Below are 20251 nucleotides of genomic sequence, written 5' to 3'. Positions count from 1 at the left end.
CTCCCTTTTTCTGAGGTGTGTATATCACTTTCAAGTCTAACCCATTAAACCTTCCACAAGCATTCTTTTAAATTCTTTTTCCTTTTTAGTTGACTGATATGAGGCATCTTTGAAAGTTACCTGTTGAGACTGCAGAGTGTGCAAAACCCTGGGTATTGGAATCACTCCATGATAAAGTGCTTCCCCATTCATTGTTTGCTCTCTCAGTGCTTATGTGATCAAGCAATAGGATATTGCTTTCAGTTATTACATATTTTTGTGTCTTTGTAAACATGAGTGAATGGAATTCCAATTATAAAGGATAGTGGAAGTAAAAGAACATAGAATTTTATGGTTTGTTGGAATAAGAATTTATGTGCAACCACACTACCATAAGAATTAGAATATTAAGAGAATATGGGAGGAAAATGGTAAGGACTTACATAAGGAACAAGTGTGTGATCTATTCCAGGAGAGGGAATTGATGGTAGTTGGAGAAGAAAAAGATGTCAGATATAGCTAATATGTATAGAATTGTCTGACCAGGGAATTGACTTGAATTTGTTAGAAGGAAATATGAATTCATCATAGATTACTGGACAGAAAAATTGAAACCTTGAAAGGAAAAATAAATTAAAAGAAGAATCTGTATGTTGCTATCAACACCTTTATATTATCATTTATCTGTTAAATTTAGTAGAGATGACTGGAAATTAAATTTCTGATCCTATGCAGATTCATGGGTCATAACAGGAAAACACACAGTATATATTAAAGCATAAAGCTTTGTTTAAGTCCTATCCCTGATGAGTTGATCAGAGCCATTTTGCAGTGTATACAAATATCAAATCATTATGTTGTACACCTGAAATTAATATGATATTATATGCTAATTATACTTCAATAAACCAAACAAAAAATAGAGAAATAAATATTAATCCCTCCCATTTGTTCCCTATGCCCTATCATGGATTTATTTTTGTCTATAGCATTTATTTAGCATATATGTTATATTTTCATTATTTCTTTTGTTTTTGGCTTCTGCATCCTGTTGGAATGGAAAGTCCATGTATAAAAAGTTTTGCATTTTATTCATTGCTCTATCATCTATATATGTGTATATATATATAATTAATGGTTTACAAAATGTTGATAATCTACATATCATTTTTTTTCATTTGTTAACTAAAATATCTCTATATACAGAAACTTATCTGTGATTTCATTAACAAGAGGTATAGTTCATATTGGAAAGATAGGTAAAATGCTTGATGTTTTTCCTTTATTTACCAATTTTCACATTAATACAATTGTCCAAGCATTCTTCAGAGATCACCATAATTTGTTCTATTTAATGTACATGTAAATTTTTTAAATATATAATGTCTTTAATTTCATTGCAGTTATTATTTTTACTGGTGTTCATATTGTCCCTTATTTGTAATCTCTTCAATTCAGAGGTCTCTAAAACTTTGTTTTCTAATGTAATTTAATGATCCAAGTTCATTTTATATACATTTTGCCCCACGCCTGAATTCATTCATTTGTCCAAAGATCTTTGGTTCCTTAGTGGGAATGGTATTTGCAGATCCTACACTAGATTTTAAAAGTGCTCTGTTGCTACTGACATGATGTTTGTATTTAGATTTTTTTCAATGTTCTGAGTTTGAAAATGCAAAATTTTAAGAAAAATGTCATACTGACATTTTCAAATTAAATTTAGGACTACAAGATTTTTACTTATTTGATTTTATATTTATACCTCTTCTTCAGAAAATCCTCATTCCTAATTACATTTATAATTATTTGTTTCTCCTTTCTCTCACCCCCCTCCCATGTATTTTATATACATCCACACGTATCTAGATGGTGGAAATCAACAAGGACCACAATGAGAAAAAACAAACTATTCAGACTGTGCTATAGCAAAGGAGTCAGACACCATCACTTGTCTTTGATATAGACTCAAAGGCTGGGAAGGGAGTGGGGAATCTACTATGGAAACAAAAGTTTCAAGTAGGCTTGACTTGGAGGTGGCTGCCATGAGATGAGAAGTGGGCAACTAGAACAACGGCTTCTTACATGGTTGGCTTAGAAGGCATATGTGGCTTTCTCTGCTTGGTCCTGAGTTGAATATAGGGACAAAAAATAGGGAAACTGCTGGTCATTGACCAAGTCTTGATCAGTCTTGTTTAATTGCTGCAGAGGAGTGATTTAGCTTCCTGATAGTGCAAATGTTGTGGTTTGGCTTCCTATGCTAGTTGCTACAGAAGTTGTGGATCACAGTTTTATATCTCAAATAACAATATAATATGTTTACTGACTATGATTCCTGAAAACAATTTTTAGGTATCTATTGAAATTAGATTTGTCTTTGAGTATATTCCCCTAGGAATATTAGTTAAAGTCTTTTGACACTAGCATAATTATTTTTTCTCCTTTCTTACTCCTCTCCCTTTTTTTATGTTTATGTACTAACTTTGTTTTAGAATTATCTTAAATGTGTGCATGGTTCCAAATCAAAATAAGCAAAGTCTTCTATACAGTATCTTCCTCCTGTTTCTTTCCTCTATAGGTAACCATTTTTTAAAATTAATTTTATAACTTACACTTTTAAGTATCAACATCCACATATGCATAAATATGTAAAGCCATATATAAGTTCATGTAATGTATATATTCATAAATATTTGTATGCAGTCTTTCATAGATAAACAGTAGCATACAGTACATATTTATCTACCTTTTTTTATACTTAATATATTCTGGAGCTCACCCACTAGCAGTATATAAAGATACTCATTTAAAAAAAGCTGCAGTGTACTTGGAATTGCACTTGGGAAAGCTTTCCCTACTTAAAAATTATTGAGGAATCTGAATGTTTTTAATTCTATTATTCTGCACTTAGTTTATTTTAAAAATGAAATTAGTTAATTGCTTCAGGTCAGGATACTATCTCTCTAATATGATCATTTATATATGTTGAAGTTTTCCTAAATGTGTGTTCGTTTATTTTATACATAATCATTTGAAAATTAGCAAAATTGGTTTTCCTTTGTATCTCTTTCTTCTTAGTTTAGAATGGGTCCTGGAGGAATTGTCAGATAATTGATTGTTTGACCTACATGTGCAGTTGAGGGAGTTTTAAAGATTCTTTTCTGCTTACCACAAGGAAAGTCTCCTGAGATTCAGAACTTTAGACACATGCAGTCATTTAATTTATCTTGCAGTTTTACGTGTCACATAAAGTTCAAAAAACAGATTATTGAGCCATAAACGAAGGTCTAAGATGTTTTATCTTCCTAATGGGATAACACAGAGAATCTGGTTTGGAGTTTGATCTATAACCTTGTATAACATGCTTTAAATTTTTTGTTTAGGCAGTTTGGAAGGGCTTTCTTTTGCGAAAGAAACTGACAACAGCTCTAGAGGCTATTAGGAATGAGGAGTCTGAAGAAGAATATGAAGAAATAGATTTAGAAGATTTTACATTTGATGAAGTGAGTACCAACTACAATATATAAATATTGGTCTTAAACTATTGTTTTAGGTCTATACCAGTTTCTAAAGTGGTTTATTGTATTGGCACTATGTTACAGATTTTTTCACATAGCCCTTGAGAAAGTATGTGCTTTTAATTTCTAAACATCATCAACATATGCCCAACAAGACTTTACAGTGTGTAAACATGGTCATAGAATATTTACAAGAGTTCCAGTGTATTCTCTGACCAGATTTACACAATGTTTTACTTATCCACTACTCTTCATTAAATATAACTCTGATCTTATTTATGTCCTGCACAACAGTATTAAATAGTTCTTTGTTGCCTAGAAAAAATGTGAACAACCTTCTTAAATTGGTATTCAAGTATTCCACAATGAGGGTGCAAACTAAACAAGCTCATTCAACATTTTTCCCCTGTGGCTTCCATATGCTTCAACCGAATTGAGCACCCTTTTACCATACAGATCACTGACTTTTTACATCCTTAGTTTTGCTTATTTTGTTCCCTCTTCTCTAGACATTTATACCCACATAACTGTCAGTGAGGCTAAGATACAGAGTTTATGAAAATCCCAAGAAGATTTCTTTAGTTTTGAAGTGGAAACATACAATATATACACCATTTCTGATTTCTTTCACATATTATCTGTGAGGCTTATTTGCATTGTTAGTGTAGCTATATATTTCAAATACCGGATGTTGTATGTGCAAAGATTATAAAGACCCTGGAAAATGTTTTCTTTCTTTTTTTTTTTTAAAGATTTGTTTATTTATACAAGCACTGGGTACAGTCAGCAGCGCGGGGGGTGGTGAGAGAATTCACCAGAGCCAGAGCAGGGAGCAGAGCAGGCAGAAGGACCGAAGTACACTGCAGAGGGGAGCAGCGGGCGGCAGGAGAGGTCTGTGCGCCATGCAGGACCCTCCTCCGGTGGCCGGGGAGCAGCCGGGAATCGAACCAGTGATGCAGAGTCTACGGGCATCTTCGCAACCCAGCACTCAACTGCTGCACCACGGGGGAGGTCCAATTTTTCTTTCTTTAAAGAAAATTTAATTTTATTCTGACAGGGATATTTTGTATAGGCAGAGATTCTTTTGAGGCTTATTTTCAGGCTTTATCCAGACTATTCTATTTCTACTTTCTCTTAAAATTAAGGTAATATATGTTATCTCAAATGAAAGATCACCTCCTCCTTGTCCCTGAATTCTATTCCCTTTCTCCACAGCACAAGTAGCAGAAGAAATTTCTTCTTAGTTCGTTAGCACCCCCACTGTTGCTATTGCACTTTGCTTCTAGATACTTCCTTATACATATACTACTAGGAGTTGGCAAACACAAGGGAAAAAACAACTGTATACATGACTTTGAGCTCACATTTCTGTGGTTCTCCTCTGGGGGATCTTGGTTCTTCAATTCTAAATGCCTTTGCTCCCTGCACTTCAACCCCTGTCTCTTCATCCCCATGAAACTGCTACATGTGGGCTTCATATTTCTGTCTGACTTTTTTTTCTTGTTAACAAAACTAGGAATTTCCCTGAGGGGCAATGTAGAGGGAAATATAAGGCTCACATCAGCATGAGACTCCACTCTCTGGGATCCTGGCTGTCTAAGTCTTGGTTGCTCTGATTGTTCTTAAGTGCCCTCAGCATCTCTTTTAATCCAACATTTATTTACACATGTTCTCATAAGGATTTTAATTCCATTCCAAGCTATACCATCAGGTCAAATTGAAATGTTTATAAATGAATACTTCAAGACAATAATTATATTCAATACTCTAGGCATTGTTCTTACTACAGTGAACAAAAGAAATAAGACCCTGAACCCCACAGAAGTTACATTTAATGTGAGGTGACACTGAATAAATATACAAATATACATGTACAATATGGTATTGAAATTTACTATAAAAGGAAGGTTAAGGGATAGTGTAGAATCTAGCTGGATAATCAGGGAAGGCCTGCATAAAATATAACATTTTAATAGAGATGGAAAAATAAAATAAAAGAACAAGCAATAAGGTAATACTACTCAGGGCTAAATATAAGGTAAATATGGATGATTTAATCAGGAACTACGTTAGTATATTAAAGGAAAAGAAAATTTACAATAGGTAGAACTAATTAGTGGAGAAAGACCAGAAAGAGTAAGAAAGAGAAATATAGCCAGGGATTGTTCTAAATAAGGCCTGGGATGTGATGCTAAGAATTTTGGATTCTATTTCAAACATGATAAAAAAAATTAATGGGTTTTTATCAAGTTAAATGTTATTATGTATGTTTTAGTTGTATAACTTTGTGGTGCAGAGATTATTGTTTATAGGAGCTAAGAATTTAAACTAAGTAGAGTTTGGGAAGGTAACATTACTTTGCCTCCTTTAATCTTTTTTTAACCTCCTTTCCATTGTCATCATTTTAGTTAAAAATCATTTTACAGGGCCTCCCCAGTGGCACAGCAGTTGAGCGCTGGGTTGCGAAGCTGCCCGCAGCCTCTGCGGTGCCGGTTCGATCCCCAGCTACTCCCCAGCCACCGGAGGAGGGTCCCGCATGGCACGCAGACCTCCCCTGCCGCCCGCTGCTCCCCTCAGCATTGTGCTTCGGTCCTTCTGCCTGCTCTGCTCCCCTCTCTAGCTCTGGTGAATTCTCTCACCCTCCCGCGCTTCTGACTGTACCCAGTGCTTGTATAAATAAATAAATAAATAAATAAATAAATAAATAAATAAATAAATAAAATAAAAATTTAAAAAAAATCACTTTACAGTTTCAGATAACATCAAATTACCAGAGCTTTTTGTTTTTCCTCTGTGTAAATTTCCTGTGTACAAGTTCAAGACTTAAATAATAAATATAGCTGCCTTTGAAATTAAATCCATATTTCTCCTTAATACAGATAATTATCTGTTCAAACTTATTTTTTCATTTCCAGTGAGCTCATACTGAATGCTTACAGTATGGATAACATGGCCCCAAATTTATGGCATGTCAGAAATGTGTTTGGATATTTGCAGTGAATGACATCATTTATTTAAGAGAAGTAAATATAAAATTGCCTTGATAAAATAGCCAGGATCAATCTTCCTTGAAATTTTCATATTAGTTTCATGTCTCTCTGAACTATGATTGCCGTTAGCAAATAGTTAACAAAGATGACACTGATAACCAAAAGTACATTTATTTTAGATTTATTAAGCACAATATGCCTTAATTTTTTAACTACCAACAATGAGGGATCTGAGATTTTATCTTGTCTACAACCTAACAACTTAGGCTGCTACACTTTCAGGATGCTAGCAGACGAAATGAGACATTTATTATTTCTCATGTCAGGTAACAGGAGCCTCGTGTTCCCTTTCGCCTCTCAAGTTCAACAGGGGGCGTATATGAAGAATTACCCCCTAGGAAACTTAAGCCTAGGAAACACCCCATATTTTATGAAGAGTTGCTGCAAAACTACCTGTCCTATTCCCCAGAGGAAGTCAAACAAATTTTGCCTTTGCCCCAGAGCAAGACACTAAAAGACTCTCTATCTTCCAAGTCTGTTAGCTATATCAACATCTTTGAGAAAATGTATCCTGCAGCAAAAGCTGTTGGAAGTCATGCAGAAATATTAGAGACCTAAGGATAATTGTTTCTCAGCAGTGACTACCCCTTGTTTCTACAAGGCAAATTTTCCTGTAAGTATCCACTCCAGTGCCCAATCTGAATAATCTGACAAATATTAATAAAAAATACATTGGTTTATCCTCATGGTGCATTCAATTAGGTTGCTAGCAATACCCAGGTGGTTTTCTTCTTAAATTTCTGTGCTGACCTTCCCACTAGACTTCAATCCAAAAACAGCTGGAAGTATTAGCTATTACACTGACTCCTTCTTGTTCCTCAAGGAGGAAGTACAAGGCAATTCTGCCATCTAAAACAACCCTAGCAGGTGAGATGAAGCAAACTGGAATGCTTTCCAGGGCCATAATGGCATTTCCTTAAATACTAAAAGGGAATTTATGATCAGGACACTTTCTTTCCAGGTGGCATTTGTCTGCCCCATGGGAAGACTGAGAATAGGAATGGGGAAAACTTCCAGAGATGTTTTACATGGGAAGTTCAAAATCTGAAGCCATCCCCTTGCTGTCTTGATAGGCTTGATTGACTTCTCATTAAAGTTAACCATAATAACAATCAAGTTGTGGTCACAGCCTCCTGGACGGGAATGGCAGATCCAGCAATTATTTAAATTTAAGGTGCTTGTAGCAATTTCCAAGAGCCCTACAGGGACATTTTTCTTGTGGAGGGAACCTTCTAGGACAGAAGATTATTTATGTCCTTCCCTCCCCCCTCATACCTCCCAGGTGTTCCCTACAAAGTCACTGGATTATTGTTCTCCACCAATCTCTTCAAAATTAGAGTGACTCAGTTCAGTAACTATAACTTCATTTTTTTTTGTCCTAATCATTATTTACACCTAGACCTTTCCTCTGGAAAGACAAGAGGAACAAGTGCATTTCTATGTGTTAATCATACAGGCCTGGGACTTGCTGTTAGGGAAAACAAATACTCATTCCTGCCCAGGAATGGTCATGACAGAACCCTAAATGTCCAAAGTGGGTCTACATTACCTCCCTGAGTGTTTTTCCTAATCATTACTTAAAATGTGTCTGCAAGAGCCAGCGCTCATCCTGGACAGTCACATCACTTGGTCCAATTGCCTTTTTTCAAGCCATGTGTCCGGAAAGAAGTATGAGTGGTAGAGTCAGTCTGTCAACTTATTATTAGTAGCTTTTGTGATAAAAGCACATAACTAATGGTGAGACACCAAGAAATTATGCAGATTTATTGCAGGGGTCACAGTTATATGACATAGTTATATGGCAAATATATATATTATATATATGCCGTATAATAATCTGAAAAGATGCCAAGAGTGATAAAGATATAATGTAGTCAGTTTTCTAGGAGCAGGCTGAGGCAAGGATCATGCAATGGAACTAGAAGAAAAATGAGTAAATTTGGTAGAAATCGCGAGTCTGGCATCAGTAGCCTCTACAGCAGGAACAAAATCAGGTTCACTCAGTGGCATAATTCTGGTGGCTTTGGCTATCCATATGAGGAATCAAAACAGTTCTACAAATAAGGTGATTTGTCTTTCTCTGTGAGGACCCAAAACAGAGTGTCTATAGTAAATCAGCCTGTAGTTTTCTTTTCCATGTGGCCACTCAATCCCAGTCCAAGCGTTAGTTGGGTTTCAACTTGGTCAGAACTTCCCTGTACCTGGCTCAGCATTTAGGGAACTGAAGTGAATTAAATTTCTTCCAGCCAGCTGCTTTATTTTAGACAGTGGAATGGAGATAAAATTTCCCCAAAAAGTATAACTCCACTTTTTTTATATAATGCTTAAATGTTTCTAGGACCAGGCTGACAAATGAGGATTTGGAAGACTTTCATACCCTGTTAGTCACTGAATCTGAAATGTTCCATCCCAAACTGGGAATACCAGGCCAGACAGTTGCCACGCCTCTATGGGTCAATCATTTACTTTTTAAATGAGTTCAGTAAGAAGCTAGTGCCAGCTTTTCAATAGGAATATACCTGATATTGGTTTCAGAAAGGCCACAAATCCAAATCTCCAAGGGATTTCCCCAGGTGGAGACCAAAGGCTCCAACTGATAATAAAATCATTGGTCAAAGTTTTATTAGTTCCCATACTGAAGCAGTCTATCAAGATGTCGAACCTCTTTTTTCATGGTGAAGGACCAAAAAAATTAGTTTTTCCTTTGCTACTGTAAAGAATACTGAGCATTATATTTTCTTCCACAGAGGCCCAAAGAACTATTTGAGGGACAGGTCTCAGAATAGAAGCCTCCAAATTTTCTTCAGATTTATCAGCCAACTCCTGTTGATAATTATGTGGTAGCATTCACCATAATAAGGGCAGTTGAAACTAAGGCTTTTTAAATTTTTTTTAAGATTTTTTTTTTTTTTAATTTATACAAGAACCTGGGTACAGGCCAGATTCAGGGGAGGGCGAGAGGATCCACCAGAGACAGAGTGGGGAACAGAAGAGGCAGAGTGACGAAATACACTGCTGAGGGGAGCAGCAGGCGAGATAGGAGAGGTCTGCTGCGCCATGTGGGACACTCGCCGGCTGGCCGGCCGGGATCGAACCAGCACTGCAGAGGCTGTGGACAGCTTCACAACGCTACGCTCAACTGCCTGTGCCACAAGGGGAGGCCCCGCCGGCTTTTTTTTAAATTAAGATATAATGGAGAGCCATTTGACTTGACAACCGTCAGGATATCATCTATATAGCAAAAGTTTTGGATATTATAGGGTAGAGATGCTCAAGCTACTTCTGATCTATTGGTTTCCCCCCAGGTGTCAATCACAAGATAATTTATCATGCTATCACTTTAGTGCCTGAAATTTTTCTCTTCTTAGTGGGGCAGTCCCCTCTGGCACTTATGGGACGCAAATATAAAACATGTAATGTGACAATTTTTACCATACATTCAGATATAGAAGCAATAACAATAGTGTATTGAGTTTATTGAAAGGGCCCTCCCCACATGTTAACTGTAGTTCCTGTCTCCACTGAGAAGCATATTCAGACACCATCAGTCGGGTCTTGGTAACATAGTGCCCTCTGACAGGAAGGGAAGCACTATCTCTGTTTTCCCAAACTTTGAACTATACAAGCATCCCTGAAAAGATAGTCTGTCATAAGGCAAGCAGGAATGTGAGGGGCCCATGTAGAACTATTTCTCAACATTATATATACCTATTACATACTATTCATAATAAATCTCTGAAGCAGTGATAAATAAGATAGTTTCTTGGTACTTGAGTCCATAGTGCTTAATCTTTTTCCAAGGAGGAGAACTCTATCAACATCTATATAATATGGCAAAACAAAAAACCACTGTATTTTGTGGGTACTTGTCCTGCCAGAGAAATAAAACAGCTGGATTCTTAGAGAATATGAAAAATTGGTGATCTGGCACATATTTCTTAAAAAAAAAGTGATTTGTCTATATAAAACCAGGCAAAAGTCAGACTCCTTAATGCTGATCCTTCTCCACAGTCACTCCTCAGGTGACACCTTATCTTGTTTTCCTTCCATTTTTTAAAAATTGTTATTAGATGCACCTAACATGAAGTGTACCATCTTAACTATTTTATGTGTACAGTTCAGTGTTATTAAGATCATTCATAATACTACCATCAGCATCATCTATATTTAGAACTTTTCATCTTATAAAACCCATTAAAACAATAATTCTATATTCCCCCTTTCATACTTACATACTAAGATTATTACACTCTAATTTGAATTCATGCTAACTTAAAATTAGTAACATATAGGAATTATGTTCTTTATTGCTTTATTTCCATCACTTTCAGTTGATGATGTCAAAAATTATATTTTTATATATAGTGTAAAACAAAACTAATAATTACCTCTCATAAATCATGTAAAAAATAAAATGAAAGTTGCAAACCAAAATTATAATAATAATAGTTCTTAAATGTATTAGTCTCTTAAATCATGTAGAAAACAAAATGTAGAGTTTCAAAGTTGTTAATAAATAATATTAACTTTTATAGTGACCCATCTATTTACTATTACTGAGATCTTTATTTCGTCATGTGGTTTCCAAATGCAGTCTTTAATGTCAACCTGCAGGACTCCCGTTAGTATTTCTTTCAGGGCAAGGCTAATGGTAATGAGTTCTCTCAGCTTTTGTTTATATAGGAATGTTTTAATTTTCCCCATAATTTTGTGGGACAGTTTTGCCACATATAGGATTCTTGATTAATAGGGTCTTTTTTCTTTTAGCACTGTCTTCTGGACCTCCAAGTTGCAGATAAGTATCTGCAGATATTCTTACTAAGAATCCCTTGTAGGGCCTCCCTGGTGGCGCAGCAAATTAAGTTTAGTGCTGTGAAGCTGCCCGCAGCCTCTGCAGCCCGAGTTCGATCCCTGCCCAGCCTGGGAGATTCCCGCATGGCGTGGCCAACCTCACCTGTCTCGCCCGCTGCTCTCCTCAGCAATGCTTTCGGTCAGTCTGCCTGTTCTTCTCCCTACTCTCTCTCTGGTAAATCCTCTTACCCTCCCGCGCCTCTGGAGTGTACCCCAAGTCTTGTACAAATAAAAATAGTCTTAAAAAAAAAAAGAATCCCTTATATGTGATAAGTTTCTTCTTGATTGCTACTTTCAGTATTCTCTTTGTCTTTTGAAAATTTTATTGGAATGTATGGTGGTGCGAGTCTCTTTAAGGTCATCTTATTTTATATTCAGTGAGCTTCTTGGATGTTTATATTCATGTTTTTAACCAAATTCAGGGGAGTTTCGACCATCATTTCTTCAAGTAATCTCTCTGTTCCTTTATCTCTTCCTTTGTGACTTCCATGATACATATGCTGGTTTGCTCAGTGGTGTTCCATGGCCATTTAGGTTCTGTTCAATTTTTTTCCCAGTAGTTTTTCATTCCATTCATTTGACTTGATAACTCACATTGTCTTATCTTCAAGTTCACTATTTCTTCTTTCTGCCTATTCAGCTCTTCCTTCAACTCCAAAATGTCATCTTGGTTTCTTTTCAGGTTTTCTATCTCTTCTTCATTGATATTTACATTTTGTTCACACATTATTTTTTCTCTTGTATAGTTCTTTGAGCATCTTTAAGATAGTTATTATAAAGTCTTTGTGTGGTAGATATGTTGTAGGTGTTTTTTAGGGATAAATTTATCTATTATTTGTTTTTGCCTATAAATGGCTCATAAACTTTCTTATTTCTTTGCATGCCTTGTGATTTTTGGTTTAAAAGTGAACATTTGAATCTAATAATGTGGTATCTCTGAAAATAAAATTTCTTCCCCAGTGTTTGATGGACATTTTGTTTTTAGTTTTGTCTTTGACTTTATTTGATTGTGTAGGCTTTCTCCGTGGGTAAGATCAACCTGAATTGTAAACTTAAGATATTTTCAGTTCTTTTCTAAATCTGTTCCTTACCTTGAGTATGTGTCTTGACTCTCTAATTTCCCCCATATATGCAGATGCTTTTGAATAGCCTGATCTCTAATGTCTCCTTCTAAAAGAGGAAAAAGAGAAAAATGAAGTGTAGGGGGAAACAAGTCTTTTAAATCTTCTGGAAATCACTTAGCTGGAGGGCTGTTAATAGAGAAGATTCCACAACAAAGGTCATCTACCTCTTTGTGCCATTGTGGACAAAGCAACAATCAGTAACCAGAAGGAACATCAGAAGCAACAGTCAATAATCAAAGGGCCAATCTCCAATATTTATTGCCCACCTGGCTCCCATAACCTGTGAAAAGCTACTCCTGGACAACCTGTGTTGTACCTTGGGAATGGAAGATAGGTAACGACCACCATGCTGAAGAGCTGAAAGTGACCAAAATTAACTACAATTCACAATCCAACACTTCCCATGGAAGTTAAAACCCTTCAATAGTCTCCAGAGTTCTGTGGATTCCTCTAACATAATTATTATATAGATTGGAATACAGATTCTTCTTGGTTCCAACTCCACCATCTTCCCAGAATCCTCCAGCACACTACCTTTTATAGTAATATCTCCTTTACATCTTCTCTTCATTTTAGCAGTTTTTAACAACAACAAAAAAAGAATAGTAATTTGTTGATACACTGTGATCTTTTTTAGGATAGATGTGATTTTCCTTTAGTTGGCATATGAAATTAAGAAAGAAATCAAAAATCTAGGCCCTGAATCTTGGTTATAGTTTTGTATCAAATGACATTTCTTATAAAAACCACACCTTTATTCTTAAACCAGGTATATATGGTTCATAACTATGATAAAAGTTAAATAATCTCTCCCTAGAAGGAACGAAACGATATACCTGTCTAACCTAGTAGAGGTATCCTGTTTATATAAATAATCAAATAACCTGAAATGCTAAGACAAAATGCTGTGATTAAAGTCTGTTACTATACTGTAGCCTAGAGTCAGGTTGTCTTATTTTTGCTTTCCCAGTGTTCTTTCCAGATCTTGGTAGTTTAGATAAATAGAATCTAAATCCTACTACAGTAGCACAACTTCCAATGCAGAAAGATAAAATAAACTTGAAAATTAAATAAATTGAAGGAAAAAAAAGTTTTAAGATGAAGAGTAAGAGGTTTAAGTAGGATCATTTAAAATTTACATTTATATATAATTGAATAGAAAATATAATATCAGATACCATGTTCCTTATATTGCAATAAAATTCTGTTTTTTATCTGTTCAGTGAAATTTTGAAAAGAACTGAGTAAAAGTTATCTTTGTTTTTTTATATAAATAAAAAAACTAATGTGTTAAAATGCTATAAATTTTCAATAGTGAGGTTTGAGGAAGAATATTATAATTTGCATTATAAAGGGTTAAATGATTGTGTCCTTCAATTACATGTTGAGTTGGATTATGAATTACCAACAGTTACAGTGGGATTTACACCTTATTTTTTAGATCACTCAAGTTCTCCAGTTTGCTTATCTGCTTTGAATGAAAAATCGTATCCCATTTTTAGCATGTTTGCATTAAAGAGATGCGTGACCTCTCACAATAACAAGTAGCAGATTGTGAATTTTCCTGTAAATAAAAATTCTGATATACTTTCTTAACATTTGTAGTATGTAAGACAATTTAAAAGACTCTTTGTAAAAGTTACACAAACTAAATTATGTACATTTTAATGTCATTATTTGTGCAGGCTGCCTTAGAGAAAGAATGGTTAGCTTTAGATTCCGCCTGCTTCCCTTCACAAACACTGTCTCTACCAAACCAGCTGCACTGGCCAAAGGTAACATGTCATGGAAACCTCTTAATGCTCGATCTTTGCTCATTTCTTAAGGTTATGCTATGCTGGAATGATTAATAATACAATTTATTGACTTGAAAAACACAATTACTTTTAGAAGCCTCTGACTTCCTCCTCATCCCCAGATGTAATTTTTCATGTAGCTTTTCTTTCATTTGCTTCTCATTTTTTTCTTTATTTTGGATTTCTTTCAACACTTTATTTCACAGTAGCAAAAAAAAATGATATGCTTCAGCTGCATATTCAGCAGTAGACTAAAATCACTAGTTGACAGCACTTTAAAAATACAAAAATATGCATTGAAAGGGCAACAGCTGAAGATTCTCAGTCAGAGGTCAATGGACTGCAATATCTGTTATTTATTTGATGATCTTTGAAGTTTTTGTTTTGTGAGGCTTTTTTTATAGATCTTTGCAATTAATCATTTTGCATATGCAAACTATACCAAAAGGGAAACTCCACAACCACAACAAAGGGCATTTATTATGTGCATTTAAAAAAATTATTTTATATTTTATTAGATAATATAAATGTGTGTTTTTCTCAGTTTGTCATTTATCTGTACATTTTAAATTTGGGGGGTTTTTTCTTTATCTACTATTAAAATTTTATGTAGCAAAGTCACGAATTTTTCTTCAAATGCTACTTGATGATATACATGTAAAGCAATATAATATGACTGCAAGTATTTTCAACTTATTTTAAAATTATGTACATTTTTTTATAAGTTCTCTGGAACATTAAAATGTGATACTTCACTTAATTTACCAAGTCGTCCAGCTCAAGCATGGCTATGTAGTGAGAAAGAAAATATGTTTTCATCAGAACACACACATTTTAATAACAGGTAAGCAAATTACCTCTTAAGAGGACCAACTATTGAATAACAAGAATATTACACTCTTTCAAAAGTAGTAAATTGATGAAAATAGGTGTGGATTTACTTGTTTGAAGATTTAAGTACATTTAATGTTAAAAATTCAGTGATTTTATGGAATTTCCAGTAAATAATAATATTGTATGAGATTGGTGTATTAAAGCAACTAGAAAATATGTCAGTGAAATAATGTAATTAATCGTGGTAAGCAAGTGGACTTTTATATACTACTATTTGTGTAGAGATAAGGAATGGAATAAAAATTCCAGTGCCTCGTTTCTTTCGACAAAAGGATTGAAATATGCTTTACGTAATTGAAATGTAAACATTTTAAATTAATGGCAGACTTTTATTACTTTTCAAGATAAAGTTTTTCTGTAACTTAAATTGATTTTATTTTCAAGTTTGAGATAACATAAACAGCTTGTAGTTTTAAAAAGCGCTGGTATACTTGTGTTAGTTAATGTGTTTTTTTCTATTGCCAGGTCAGAAAATGGAACTTTATCCTTGACACCTGAATCAAAAACCAGTAAAAAGAGTTTGCTAAAATCTGAAAAAGAAGAAAAAATTTCAGAAGAATGGTATGTGGTCTATTTTATACTAAAATATTAACAAATTGACTTTTAAATGTCTAATACAGGTATTTTTCAAGACTTCAAGAATACTTTTGTTAGTTCTTAACATACAAAATATCTGTTAAACTGAAGACTCTTATGTGTGCACCCATATTTGTTTTAGGGTAATATAATTCAGATATGTATATTTACATGTAAACGCATATGTAAATATGGTCTGGATATTTGCTTTGCCTTTCTTAAATTTAATCTTTTAATAGGGGCTTTAAAGATATTTCCACTGCTCAGCAAATGCTGAAGAGAGCACAGAAAATGAAATCAAAGAAATTAAGGAAAAAATTAGGTAAGTAAATAAAGCTCTTTGAATAATTACTCTCCGATATTGAAGATAAATTATTTTAAAATATTTTACCAAATTGTAATTAATGAGAACAGAAATAATATGCAGAGATATGAGTATATTTAAGTTAGTCATTCTATAATAACAAAAAAACTTAGAGAAATTCATGTTATTACGTTGAATGATTTGTTATACTCTTCGATACTGTTCTCATGTTTCTCCTCCTGCTTACCAACTTTGTTATTGATTATTCCATCTATTGTGCACTGAGAATGATGCTGTAACTTGTTTGTAAGCTGATTTATTTGGGTAAATATTGATTCTAAACAGCATCTGCTCTGTGTCCTTATTCAACATTGTGTGTTAAAAAATTGCTTCAATGTTAAATTTACTATTTTTAAAAATTCATTAATTCCATAAATTTTAGCTATGAAAACTTCACAATTTGACATTTTGGAAAAGAAGCACAATATATATCTTTCATGATTATGCAAAACTTAGGAAATATTCAAAGACATCTTCTCTTCTATCCCAGAATAGCCTGGGGTATTTTTCAAATTATTTCTGTTTCTTTGGACACCTCTAGTTATTTTGCAAAAATTACCTAATATGTGGACTAGTTTAAAATAACAGATTATTATATCTTTATATCTGTACTTAAAACTATTTAAAATTATTTGCTATTGCATATAACTTTGCATTTAATTATGATTTTATAAATATTTACTCATGAACTCACAAGTAAAATGTCTTTTTTTGCACTACTCATGAATAAAATGCCTTTCATAAGATTATTTTGAGTTTCTCTTGTTTATGAGTTTCTCTTACAAAGATATTACTGCCAGTGAAATGTTTCCATAAAATTACTATCATTCATGAGAAGAGCAATGGATCTATACTTATCCTTAGAATTTTAGCTTATGTAACTTTATTTTTTTTACGAAGAAACATTAACAAGATTTATTTTTATCTTTATTACCTTTCTATTTGTTATTTTTAATCATTAGTTCAGTAATAGAATTCTAACACATATATACAGTAAGAAAAAAATAGAAATAAAATTACCAAAATGCTGTTGGTACAATACATACCAACCATTGAAAATTACTGATGATTATTTTATAATTAAAAATGTTCAGCTTTCTTTTTTCGGTGTTATATTAGTACTCCTATTTTGTGTTTGATAACTTATATTTTTTGTTATGTACTAAAGCTTGTCAAGTCTAAAATATTGAAATTTTAAGCCCTTTTATAGTACATATGTGGTCTGTTCATCAACTTGTTTTGTATATCCTGCACGTTTGTTTTGTAAATCCCTATTATGTCATGAGGGATCTGTGAACTGAATACTATGTGGAGGGTACCCAGGAAAATAACAACATTCTGCTTTAACTGTAGTGAGACTTCTTTTGGATCCAAGGAAGTGGAATCTAGTACAGTATCAGAGTAGTCTGATAAGTTTTTTATTGCCTTGAAGTATATGTCAGCTCAACTTCAACAATATTAACTAACATTCTTTTAACAGTTGTTTTGAGAATGATAAAAGTTCTGAAATTCCTGCAGTAAGTTCAAATACCAGAAATGGTTTTAAAACAGATTCAGCCAATGTTCAACAAGTAATTATTACTTATTTATGATAAAAATCTATATTTTTATAGATACTTACAGTGTTTGTTGTAGTCTCTGAGAGTGAAGTTAAGTAAAAGCTTATGCTGTTTAACTTTTCATTGTCTATGAAAATACATAGGTCCTTTTTACCAGTTCTTGTATCTGAGTAATTTTTTTAGTTTGAGTAAATTTTTCATAAATCAGCATAGCAAATAATATTTTTATCAAAAGTTTCAATGAGGAATATATACTCAGATATAAAATCATTGTTTTTAAAGGCCAACGATTAGGCATCATTGTAATAAAAATTAAAAAAGATTAAATATCTTTTTTAACTGTCACAAGGGGGCATGGTAGGGTAACAAATGAAAAGAGAACAACCAGTCAGCCAACAACTATATCTTACTCTTAACATTTGACAATGGTCATTAAGCATAAACTGTTAGATAAAAATCCAAATGATAGTTGTTTAATTTTTATGGGAATCATTACTCTAATTTCAAGATTGTAAACCAAATTGTATTCTTATTACTGTGTGAAATTTTGCATCTCTATGTTAAACTTTTTATTTTTGCTTCCCCTCACAATACTATTAGATTCACAAAATAAAGCATTTTTTTCTTTGAAATTTGAGTGCTGAAATGTAAAATAATGATGGCCTTGAAATTTTCCTTACTCTATTTACTCTCCCACAACAAATATATTCAAGATAAGATTAAACAAAAAATATATATATATAGCAATCAGTGGGATCCTCTTCAATTATGAAACTTTATTCTTCTACTAAGTTGACGATGTAGCATTTTGATCTGTGAGAGAAACCCATTTAAGTCTTTCTACCACTGGTTTTCTATTTACACCATACACATGATTTTCCATGTGTATATTTCACTCAATGGCATGCTGCTGCCTAAATGATAATTTTAATCTTTTACTCACTAATCAAAAGATGTTTTAAATATTCAAATTTGTTAAATACTAAAATTTTATTAGTAATTGTCAAATATACACAGAGATTTAAATCTTGTAAGAATTTGCCAATTTGAAATTTTTGAACCACCAGAGGGCAACATTGTCCATAAAATTATAGGAAATTAACCAGCTCTGTGGAGTTAGGGAGGGTGACAGGGAGAGGCCTCAGAAAATAGAAACTTTAACTGAATCAAACCAATTACATCCTACAATCTAACAAAGCAGTAATCCTCAAGGAAGTGTAAATGCAGCATGTGGAAACTTTAATCCAGATCACTGCTTTGAAAAACCTTAGAGCAAGTTACTCAATAACAATCACTTAATATCATTTCCTATTTGTATAATGCACATATATTTATTAGTCAAGTGATATTATTCAATACTATTTGATTTAAGATGAGAGTGAAAATAGGATAAATGGCAGGGGACCAATTATCTAAGGAATTTTCAGATACAGGAAGAATACCACCAAGGTTGCTGATTAATGAAGAAGCAAGGACTGAGGAAACATGCAGCCATCAGAGAAGACTCAATACTGATACTTCTATTGGGATAAGTGAGTGTAGCTGTTAAAAAGAAGCAGAGAGAAAGCAGGCATTGATTGGAAATCAGTTATGGGTTGGAATCGTAAACTGTAATGAGTTCTCATCAGTTTGAGCTCGGGTTCCTATTGTTGTTACTAACACAATAATAAGAATGTAAAATGATTTACAATCTGGTACTTAGAGTAATGTTTTTGAACATAAACATTAACCAGTAATGACTGGTCTTGTTTTGGTAAAGTTTTTATTTGTTTGTTTGGTGTTGCATCACGCACAAACATAATTTCAGAGTTTGGTGATCTGCATCAGAATTTAACAGATACCAGGGCAGTTTAAATTTAAAGAATTCAATGAAGAGCATCATGTGCAAGGTGAGGGTTGCTGGTTTATTGAAAACATGCAGCGCCATTCACCTCAAGGTAGTAAACATAATTGGTAACAAAGACTAGATGAGCTCAATGGGGTGTGGTGCTTTCTTCAGAGAGGATGAGGGCTGAGTATAGAAATTTTGGTAGAAAGCAGCTGGTAAGAAGTTTAAGAGCCAAGAATAAAAGGATGAAGATGTATATGGTTTTTCTGCATTTATCATATTTATGCAGATTAAATTTCATAGTTAGAAAAAAGAAAGCACAGAATGAAGGAAACAAGGTTAATTTAGTTGTAAGGGAAGAGCCACAATGAGTGGTAAGAATAATCTTGCAGCTGTTTGCCACAATTGCACAGTGTCGACTACATTTCAAGTATTCGGTATATATTTGCTGATTTTTTTTTCCATGAAGAAAATAAGTTTGAGACTGTGCTGAGAATATTATAGTTATAGCCAAGAGTTTAAGTAGAAAATAGGAAAAGCTAACTTTAAATATAAATTAAGTAGTTCTTGAATTATAGCAATAAAATCAGGTTGCAAAATGATAGAGTGTTAAGACAGAAGGATCAAAAGAGAACAGGATATAGATAAAGCTGTACCAAAATTAACTTACCAATGATTTATTTTGTTTACTCAGTAATTTACCAAAAAGAATTTG

General features: G+C 33.6%; 1 protein-coding gene across 1 annotated transcript in view; it reads left to right on the top strand.

The window, feature by feature from the left end:
• The window catches only part of LRRIQ1 (leucine rich repeats and IQ motif containing 1), a gene marked incomplete at both ends in the record, with an annotated part of 135822 nt that overhangs the window by 64775 nt on the left and 50796 nt on the right, over positions 1–20251 (top strand). Inside the window, 5 exon segments of the mRNA XM_084254647.1 lie at positions 3360–3479; positions 14205–14294; positions 15041–15159; positions 15675–15770; positions 16025–16107. Of these exon segments, the coding sequence (XP_084110773.1) occupies positions 3360–3479; positions 14205–14294; positions 15041–15159; positions 15675–15770; positions 16025–16107 (508 nt within the window).

The sequence above is a fragment of the Talpa europaea genome (genome assembly GCF_964194135.1).
Source record: "Talpa europaea genome assembly, chromosome: 15".
Taxonomy (NCBI): domain Eukaryota; kingdom Metazoa; phylum Chordata; class Mammalia; order Eulipotyphla; family Talpidae; genus Talpa; species Talpa europaea.
This window is presented reverse-complemented; position numbering and strand designations above follow the sequence as displayed.